The sequence below is a fragment of the Galeopterus variegatus genome, unplaced genomic scaffold, assembly GCF_000696425.1.
Source record: "Galeopterus variegatus unplaced genomic scaffold, G_variegatus-3.0.2 Scaffold1972, whole genome shotgun sequence".
NCBI classification, from domain to species: Eukaryota; Metazoa; Chordata; class Mammalia; order Dermoptera; family Cynocephalidae; genus Galeopterus; species Galeopterus variegatus.
The window spans coordinates 41,574-52,049 of NW_007728083.1; the positions used below are offsets into that span (position 1 = coordinate 41,574).

Genomic DNA, 10,476 nt, shown 5'->3' on the forward strand with positions numbered 1-10,476 from the left:
TTTAATAGGGATTGTGTTCAGTCTGTAGATCAATTTGGGGAGTATTGCCATCTTAACAATGTTAGGTCTTCCGATCCAATGAACATGGGATTTCTTACCATTTATTTAAGTTTTTAATTGCTTTCAACGTGTTTTATACTTTTAAGGGTACTGCACAAGTAGTTATTTTGTACTTCTTTTGTTAAATTTACTCCTAAGTATTTTATTCTTTTTGATGCTATTTTAAATGAAATTGTTTTAACTTCATTTTCAGATTATCAGTTGCTACTGTTTAGGAAAACAATTGATTTGTTTTTGTAGTAGGAACATTTAACATGAGATCTACTCTTTAAAAAAATTTTTAATTGTACAATACAGTATCATTAACTATAGGCATGATGTTGCACAGTAGATTTTTAGAATTTATTTATCATGCATAATCAAAATTATTTTTACTTGCTTTATCAGCTTTGTGTCTTGCATTTTTATTTACATTTTAACAGCTTTATTGAGATATATTATTCACATACCATATAATTCAGTCATTTAAGGTATACAATTCAATTTTTTTAGTATATTCACAGAATGTGCAACTATTACCACAACCAATTTTAATTTTCATCACCCCAAAAAGATACTCTGTACTCATTCACAATCACTCCCCCATTTCCTCCCCACTCTCAGGCCCCCGACCCTAGGCAGCCACTAATCTACTGGATATTTCATATCAATGGAATCGTATACTATGTGGCCTTTTGTGTCTGGCTTCTTTTGCTTAGTGTAATGTTTTCAAGACTCATTCATGTTGCAGCATGTATCAGCACGTCATTCCTTTTGTGACCAAATAATATTTCCTTGTATGGATATACCAACTTTGTCTTTCATCAGTTGATGGACTTTTGGTTTACTTCTCTTTTTTGGCTATTTTAAAAAAATTTTTATTGAAACACATTGATTGTACATATGTATGGGGTACAGAGTTATATTTCAATATGTGTATACACCGTGTGATGATCTATTCAGGGTAATTAGCATATTGATCATTGCAAAACTTAATCATTTCTTTGTGATATGTGCATTTGATCTCCTCTCTTCTAGTTGTTCGGTGACATGCAGTAAATTATTGTTAATTATAAATTCCTGGGCTGACTATACACCAATAGGACTTATTGTTCTTATCTAGCTGTAATTTTGTGTCCATTAACCAGCTTCTCACTATCCCCCCCTCCTGCCTCCCCTTTCCCGCCTCTACTAACCACAGTTCTTCCCTCTCCTTTTAACAGTTCTTTTTATCCGTTGAGTAGCAAGTTCCAATTTTCCCCTGTCCCCAGCCCCTGGCAACCAACATTCTCTCTCTGCTTTTATGAGTTTGGCTGTTTTAGATACCTTACATAACTGGAATCATAGAGTATTTGCCCTTTTGTGGCTGGCTTATTTCACTTAGCATAATGTTCTCCAGGTTCATCCATGTTGCCATATATTGCAAGATTCTTTTCTTTTTTTAAGGCTGAATAATATTCCATTGTATGTATATACCACACTTTCTTTTGCCATTCAACTGCCAATAGACATTTAGATTGTTTTCCTATCTTGGCTATTGTGAATACCGCTGCATTGAACATGGGAGTGCAAATATCTCTCCAAGATCTTGATTTCAGTTCTTTTGACTAAGTATCCAGAAGTGGAACTGCTAGATCATATGATAGTTCTGTTTTTAATTTTTTGAGGAACCTCCATTCTGCTTTCCATAGTGGCTGCACTAATTTACATTCCCACCAGCAGCGTACAAGGGTTCCAATTTCTTCACATCCTCACCAACACTCAGTATCTTTCGGTTTTTGGTAATGGCTATCCTAACAGGTGTGAGGTTATATCTGATTGTAGGTTGATTTGCATTTCCATAATAATTAATGATGTTGAGCATTTTTTCATATACCTTTTGGCTATTTGTATGTCTTCTTTGGAGAAATGTCTATTCAAGTGAAATGTAATTGATTTTATTTATCTTATATCGTACAACTTTACTGAACTCATTTATTGGTTGTAGTTGCTTTTTAGTGAATTCCTTAGAATTATCTATATATAATATCATGTCATTTGCAAAGGGAGATGGTTTTACTTCTTCCTTTCCTATCTGGATGCCTTTTATCTCTTTGCTTGCTGAATTGCCCTGGCTAGAACCCCCAGTACAATGTTGAATAGAAGTGATTAAAGTAAATGTCCTTGTCTTGTTCTGATCTTAGGAGGGAAAGCATCAGTCTTCAACCACTCGTTATGACGTTAGCTGTGGATTTTTGGAGGAAAAAAAAACTAACCTGTTATTAGATTGAGAAAGCTTCCTTCTGTTCCTAGTTTGTTGAGTGTTTTTATCATGAAAATGTGTTGAATTTTGAATGCTTTTTCTGCATCTATTAAGATGTTGTGTTTTTTATCCTTTATTCTTTTGATATAGTGTATTACATTAATTGATGTCCAGATGTTAAAACAACTTTGAATTCCTTGAATAAACCCCACTTCATCATGCTGTCTGACCCTTTTTACATATCACTGAATTCAGTTTGCTGGTATTTTGTTGAGGATTTTTGCATCTATATTCATAAGGATATTGGACAATAGTTTTCTTTTCTTGTGATATCTTTGTCTGGTTTGGGTATCAGGGTAACACTGGCCTCATAGAATGAGTTGGGAAGTGTTCCCTCTTCTCTTTTTTGGAAGAGTTTGTGAAGAACTAGTGTTAATTCTTTTAAAAATATTTTGTAGAATTAACAAGTGAAGTCATCTGTGCTTGGACTTTTCTTTGTGGGAAGTTTTGTACTTAATAATTAAATCTCTTTATTTGTTATAGGTCTATTCAGATTTTCTGTTTCTTTTTGAGTAAGTTTGGGTAGTTTGTGTCTTTCTAGGAATTTGTCCATTTCATCTAGGTTATGTAATTTGTTAGCATATGGCTGCTGATGGTATGTCCTTATAATCTTTTATTTCTGTGAGGTTGGAATTGATGTCCCCTCTCTCTTTCCTCTTTTGTTCTTGATCCATCTAACTAAAGATTTGTGCATTTTGCTGATATTTTCATAGAAACAAATTTTAGTTTTATTGATTTTCTCTATTGTTTTTCTGCTCTCTGTTTCATTTCTTTCCACTCTAATCTTTATTATTTCCCTTCATCTGCTTGCTTTCAATTTAGCTTAATCTTTTTTTTTTTTCATTGCCTTAAGGTGAAAGATTTGGTTATTGATTTGAGATCTTTATTCTTTTTTGATGCAGGCATTTATAACATAAATTTCTCTTTTGGTATGCTGTATTTTCATTTATTTTCAACTCAGAGTATTTTCTAATTTTTCTTGTGATTTTGTTCCTTAATGCATTGATTATTTAGGAGTGTGTTGTTTAATTTTTACATATTGGTTAATTTCCTAAATTTCCTTCTGTCACTGATTTAATTCCATTGTGGTTAGAGAACATACTTCATATGATTTCAGTTCTTTTAAATTTATGGGGGCTTGTGTTATGGCCCATGAGAGCAACAAACTAAGCCATAGACCAGCTGGAAGTTTAACAGAGATAACCAGGTAAAGAGACATCTAAGAATGTCCCATGTCATCAGTATTCTTGTGGATCTTCGTATGTATCACCGAATTGCTTTTTAAAAGGATTGTACCAGTTCACAGCACTAATAGCTACTAGCTTCACTCTAACCTCTTTATCTTGGCTGTTTCACTTAATACATGTTTTACAGTTCTGCAAAGTTTATTGATTGTTCACTGTGCTATACTTTATCAAAGAAAAAAGGTAACTCTTGATTTATGATCTTTCCTCTTTTCTTCTCCCAAGTCACCTGGAACCTCTGTGACTCCAACTAGTGGGTCCTTTCCTAGTGCATATGGTCAACAGACATCTAAAGATAGTCGTCAAGGTCAATGGCAACGCCGAAGAAGGCTGGATGGAGCACTGAATAGAGTCCCAGTTGGATTTTATCAAAAAGTATGGAAGGTTTTGCAGAAGGTGAGAATAATATATTGTTAATGTCTTTTTATCTCCCCCCTTGAAATCCTCAGTCTCCTTGGCTGAGATATGACACGACTATAACATCACTGTAATTATGTAAAAGTCATATACTCAGATGAACACACCCTAGAAGAAAACATAAAAATGAAACAGTTGATTTGTTATGGTGGCATTATTGATAACTTAGACTCTTTCCATTATTGTTGGTATAGTGTTTTTTCTAAATCAGATTTTTTAAAATAATCATTTCTCTGCTTTTGGCCACAGTTGGACATTGTGGGGCATTGTGATACATTTGCTGCTGAAGAGCTCACTTTCTTTGTAGCTGTTCTGGACTGGAAATGTTATTCGACTGGCAGCATACCATTCATAACCAGTTATCACTATAGTAAAACAATGTAGCATCTGAGGAGTTTGTGTAAGGAGCTCTTACCTATATTTTTTCCTGGGTGAAAACTACTAAATAAATGCAAAGTCATAATAATGCTAATAATTCAATGACTGTCTTGTTATGACCAATATTTATTTTTCTTTCAAAAGCATATTTTGCCTAACACATTTGCCAAAGACAGGGGGCATATCACATCATTATGGTGATGGCAGTTTCAGAAGACCAAGAATATTTTTGTGCTCATTCATAGGTCTCATTCATAGTCTTTTAGGTGCCACTTTTTGCTTCATGGCCCTTGATAAGGACCTAAAGAACACTTCATGCAGGACTTCAAAATCTCTAGTTTACATTTTTTCTCCTCAGCATACCAATACCCTTCCAGGGTCAGAATCAGGTGATCTTTTGGAAAGGTGAAAGTTGATTCTTCAGACTGTTGGCTCTGGTGATCTTCCTTTCAAAAAGTACCTAGAACTTGCATTCCTCTCAGCTAACTTCTATAGCACAATGGTGACAAATATGCATTTTATCTCCTCAGTTATGCATGGATTATGGCAATTTAATTTAACAGACATGTATTAGGTGCTGTGTTACCCAGATACCATGTAAGGTACCTAATCCTTGTCATCAGGGAGTTTAGCGTATAGTCTTCTTAATCTATAGTCTTCTTTAAAAGCATCTATGATGCATGGCAAAAATGTGTTGTAATAAAGGTGCAAAACCACAGGCTGCAGGAATACAAAAGAAGGAACATTTAAGTCTGACTGGGAAGATTGGGTATTTTGTGGCAAAATCAAAACTTGGACTTGGGATCTTAATGTAAGAAGCAAAACACATGCCCCCAGAGTATGAACGTAACATAGTCATTTTGCACATATGTTTAAAGGATGGTATTTCTCTGTATAAAGACTGTTATTTGGTGTATGGAATATGGGATGAAGTGTCTAGTACAGTCAGTGAACTTGCTGGATTGAAATCTTTATCTGTGGTTGTTTAATATATAATGTTTTGATTTATTTAAAATCTAAAATGGCAAGTCATTAATTCCCATTGCTTTTTAATAATTGAGTTGATAGTGAGAGGGAGATAAAATATCATTCATTCATACAATATTTATTGAGCATCCGTTGTGCAACAGGCAATATTCTAGGTGCTCATACAGCAAAGAGCAAAACAGACAACAATTTCTGTCCTCATGGAACTTCCATTCTGCTAGCGAGAAAAAATTATAAATAATAAACATAGTAAATAAGTAAAGTATATAGAGTATTAAAAGATGATAAGTACTATGGAAAAAGTAGAGCAGGATAAAAGCACTGATGGGAATATGGGATGCTTCACTAGAAAATGTAGCAATGGTACATGTCTGGTAAATGCATAACTTGAGTTTTTTCCTGCAGCCTGAAAATCTTTCTGAAAGCCTGTGATGGTTCTTGGACCCAGCATGATATCCTCCCAGATAGTCTCTGAATAATTGGGGCTAGTCTATCTCAGAAGGCAGATCTTCCCTATCCATTCTACTCCCCAAGTACAGGATGAACTTTGGGTCTCCTATAGCCCAACCCTGCATTTTGGCACTTAGGAGTCCCAACCTCATGGCAAGGGCACTTGGGCTGCAGGTCCTCTCGCTGGCCTGTGATTACTTAGCTCATACCCAGTGAAGCACACTTAGAAATATGAAGTGTCTCCTTAAAGCCTCCCAGTTGTTGGCCTAGCCCTGGTGACAAGATGTTTTTTCTGTTTTGCAGTGTCATGGACTTTCTGTGGAAGGTTTTGTTCTTCCATCTTCAACTACTAAGGAGGTAAGATTCTGTGTCTTTCCCATTTATGTGACTGGTAGCTTGCCTGGCTAAAGTATTTCAGTGATCATTTTTCACAGTAACAGACCTATGCTTTTATAAATCAACTGATCATGAAATGAACCTGAAAAAAGAAGAGAATGTTTTTTTAAAAATTGAATGAGAATATTAGACCATAATTATGTGTTACATTAATTGTATAAGGGCAGCTTCTTTTAATGGCTTATTAAGTTAGGCTGGTTTGCTTGAGAGTTGAAGAGGGCAGAAAGGATAGAAATCTAAGAATGAATGACTTCTCGTGTCCCTCTGTCCTTCTCATTCCCACCTTTCTCTAGTAGGATGCTTGTAGACCATTAGAACATAAACCAGTGGTCCTTAGATCTAACTATATGTTGGAGTACCGTGGGCTGCCATCTTCAATTTAATGGATAAGAATTTCCAGGGATGGGACCTCAGCATCTGTATTTTTTTAAAATCTATAGAATGATCCTGATATATAACCATGGTTGGGAAACACTGCCGCAAACCACAGACATAGAATATTGAATGCTTTTATATTTTCTGTTTTGTCCAAAATCACACAGAAATGATAAAGAACTAGCTTTTATAGAATCAGCAAAGGAACTATTATTAGCAAGCTAGGAGTAGTAAGATTGGGCAGTAGAAAATTCTTAAAAACTCTGAAGTTGTTGCAGATAGCGACTGGGGGGTGGGTGGGGGCAGGTACAGAAAGCTAATGCTATGCTTTAGGGCTTCACTCTTGCCCTCAGGCCTTTTCTTTAATAAAGAACACCATGTTTCCTATTTGTTTTTCTCTGCCTTTCAACAAGACTGAAATGTTAATAGAATTAAAAATAATACAAGGACACTTCAAAAAGTTTGTGGAAAAATAGAATTAAATAATATAAATCTCTCCATGAATTTTTTGAAGTACCCTCATTCATACCTCAATAGTACCATTAAGAGTCTTCAAAGCATTTGCACATTATTTAATTTGATCTTCAGCACAACTATGTGAGATAGCTTAAGAAGAGATTATCATTTCCAATTTACAAATAAGGGAACAAATTTAGAGAAATTAATTGTCCGAGATCATATAACCAGTAACTGACGAAGACAGGACTTGAACCCAGGAGTTTAGACTCCAAATCTACATTGCCTCCCTAGAGTATATACTCAATATGATTTTACCAAAAATTGTTACTCCGTCCTCTCCACCCTAAAATAACTTTACATTTCTTAATGCCCATTTTAACCTAATGGTATGTAGGTGTTTTACATAATTCTAATTATCATCTATATACAATTTTAAGTTCTAATTAAATTTTTCCTTCATCCACAGTCATTAGATTTATTCTTTTGAATGGCTCTATAAAAACTCGTGAAGTTGCTATGCCATGACATACCATTATTTACACAGCCATTCCCATGTTTAAGTACTTCTAGTTTTATACTTGTGATTAATGTTGCTATAAACACTCTTGCATATAGAGCTTTTTTCCTTTTAGGAATTATTTCCTTGGGATCAACTCCTAGAAATAGGATTATGGATTAGAGGGCATTGACACTTTTATGACTCTTGTTATGCATTGCGAGATTGCTTTCCAAAAAGATTGAACCAATTTATTCACTTAGTTACCTTAAAGGGGCTAACGCAGTGTTCACAGCTACAGTGTTTTCACTGCCTTTCAGAGCAGGTAATTGATGCCTCCTGAGTGATGGGCTCTTAGGAAGTGATTTTCTTTCTCTCTCTCACAGATGACTCCAGGCGAGATTAAATTCTCTGTTCATGTGGAATCTGTCCTGAATCGTGTACCTCAGCCAGAGTACCGCCAGCTTCTGGTTGAAGCTATCCTTGTCCTCACCATGCTGGCAGACATTGAAATTCATAGCATTGGAAGCATCATTGCTGTGGAAAAAATAGTGCATATTGCCAATGACTTGTTCCTTCAAGAACAGGTAGGTAAACCTGTTGTTTTCTCAAAGGTGAATGTTTGCTAACCTGACTGCATTCAGAGCATTTCACGAAGGCAAGGTCACTTTCTTGTGCCCTCTTTCTCGTAGCTCTTTTCTGGGCCTCCTTTGTAGTGGCTCTGAACTCTGTTTGCAAAAGTGGTAGGCTACAGGACCACCTCTGTCTTTCACCATATGTTTTGTGCTTTGTGTTATATGGTAAATTTGCCTGGAACTCAAGAGGTTTATGCTCTTCCCTGAAAAGCCCTGAAGCATAGCATTAGCATCATATTTTAAATTCCTGATCACAATGCTTTTTGTAGCTTTAAGAACTTAATAAGAGACTATTGGGTAGCATATCCTTCTGGACTACTAAGAAAAGAGAAGATTTGCTTTTGCTGTTCTACTTACCCATAGGAAAATAATGAAGGGAAACTTTCATTTCTACATTTTTCTTATTTTCTTAGTAAATCTTCTTCCAGGAAATTAACTACATTAAAAAATAAAAACTGTTTATTGAAAGTGTTCGAAACATTGCCTAGATTAGGAGTGAAGCACATAAGGTGAAGGACATACACTGTTGTCAATAGGAAAATCTCTAAAACATAACAGGTATTTCATTCTATTAGACACTGTGAGAGGATGCAGAAGAAAAGAATCCAGGATTTTCTAGGACAATCCTAACTTTAAATATTCTAGATTGCTGTCAGTCTGTGTATCGGAAAATGTGATCTTTTTTAGGCATATACTCTAGCCTTGGAAAGCTGACAGTCTATTTCAATTAAGTTGGCTTAGAAAGAAATAATTATCAAACATAAGATAAAAGAATACAAGCTGAAATTGGTAGTACTAGAAGGAATCAGACCAAAGTCCTCTAGGGTGATTTGTGTTAACATTTGTCTCTTAACAGGTATGACTCATTTAATTAACTATTATATTTAACTTTGGAAAACTCATTGTACTGGGGAAAATTCTGAGCAATTAATCGCTTTAAAATAATGTACATGAGTTTGGGATCTAGTAAAAATTGCATGTATAGAAACTCATATTCACTCTTTCGTGCATAACCCTGAACCCTTCCTGGCTAAACAGCCTAGGGTCCAACTAATTGGTGATGGGGAGGAGCCTCTGAGTTATACTAATCGGGACTTTACTTAGTAGGATTAGTAATTTTTCCTTTCCCCTGTGTTCTTTCACCCTTAACAACCAAACAGAAAACTCTCGGCGCAGATGACATCATGTTGGCAAAGGATCCTGCATCTGGCATCTGTACTCTTCTGTATGACAGTGCACCTAGTGGCAGGTTTGGCACCATGACCTACCTCTCCAAGGCAGCTGCCACCTACGTGCAGGAGTTCCTGCCACACAGCATCTGTGCCATGCAGTGAAGGCTTTGGGTCCAGGCTGCTAGGAGTCTTTTGACAGCTGGTCCCTGCCTCAGTTAATTGTGCATGGAACTGAAATGTTATTGCCTGATCACTCCTATCCTGCCCCCTTCTATCCCATCCCTCCCAAGAAGAGAGAACTTTTCAGATAAACTAACTGCCTTAGGAGAGGTGGACCTTTACCTGGAGGCTCACCTCCAGTGTGCATATGGTCAACCAGGCCTTTCATTATTGGCTTAATTCTTTGATGGTTCATAAAAGTTTGCATGTGGTTTTTTTTCCTCCAGATCTGTTACCAACTTCATTTTCTAACTCCTGTTTGGGGAGCAGGTATTAATAACAACTTATTCCTAAAGTCTGTGTTTTCTTGTGTGTGGTTTTATTGTGTGTATGAGTGGTAGGTCCTTTGGGGCATTATTTCAAGTGAGTAAATCCTAAATTGTTGCATTTTATGCTGCCATAAATTGGAAATATTCATTTTAAGTGCCTTTTCTTGGGAAAAGAGAGTACCAGATCATAGTTTCCTTCTTTACTCACAGCTTACCTCACACTAAGTGATGAAATAGTTTCTGTGTAGAATTATTGTCTCTGTTGTTGCCCTCTCTGTATCTGCACATACAATGCCTACTCTCACTCTGGTGAACTATCGAAAACTGCAAATGCAGCATTATATTTAAGGATTTCTGTATTAACATTTGAAATCACATTTTATGAAGATTGCTGATACTCAGAGATACATTTGCAGCAGAAAATGCAGAATAAGCCAGAGAAATGGAGCCAGGAGCCCAATTCCAGAGAGGAGGAGAAAGAAAAGATGCCTGGGCAGTGTCTTATACATAGGGAGTAGAGAGGGATTCAGAGGGGGGTTAGTTCCCTGAAGACTGCCTTGTGCACCTTATCCTTGCATCTGAAGAATGAGCTGACACACAACACAGAGAAGAATTGAAGCCTCTGTCTTTGGCAAAGA

At 36.1% G+C, this 10,476-nt stretch overlaps 1 protein-coding gene across 1 annotated transcript in view; it reads left to right on the top strand.

Moving 5' to 3' along the window:
* LOC103596281 (phosphorylase b kinase regulatory subunit alpha, skeletal muscle isoform-like) overlaps positions 1 to 9,956 on the top strand; it is a gene marked incomplete at its 5' end in the record, with an annotated part of 38,561 nt that extends 28,605 nt beyond the window's left edge. Inside the window, 4 exons of the mRNA XM_008579876.1 lie at positions 3,811 to 3,981; positions 6,121 to 6,174; positions 7,930 to 8,130; positions 9,339 to 9,956. Coding sequence (XP_008578098.1) covers positions 3,811 to 3,981; positions 6,121 to 6,174; positions 7,930 to 8,130; positions 9,339 to 9,512 — 600 coding nt within the window. The remainder of the gene's footprint in view (positions 1 to 3,810; positions 3,982 to 6,120; positions 6,175 to 7,929; positions 8,131 to 9,338) is intronic.
* Between the last annotated feature and the right edge of the window lie 520 nt (positions 9,957 to 10,476).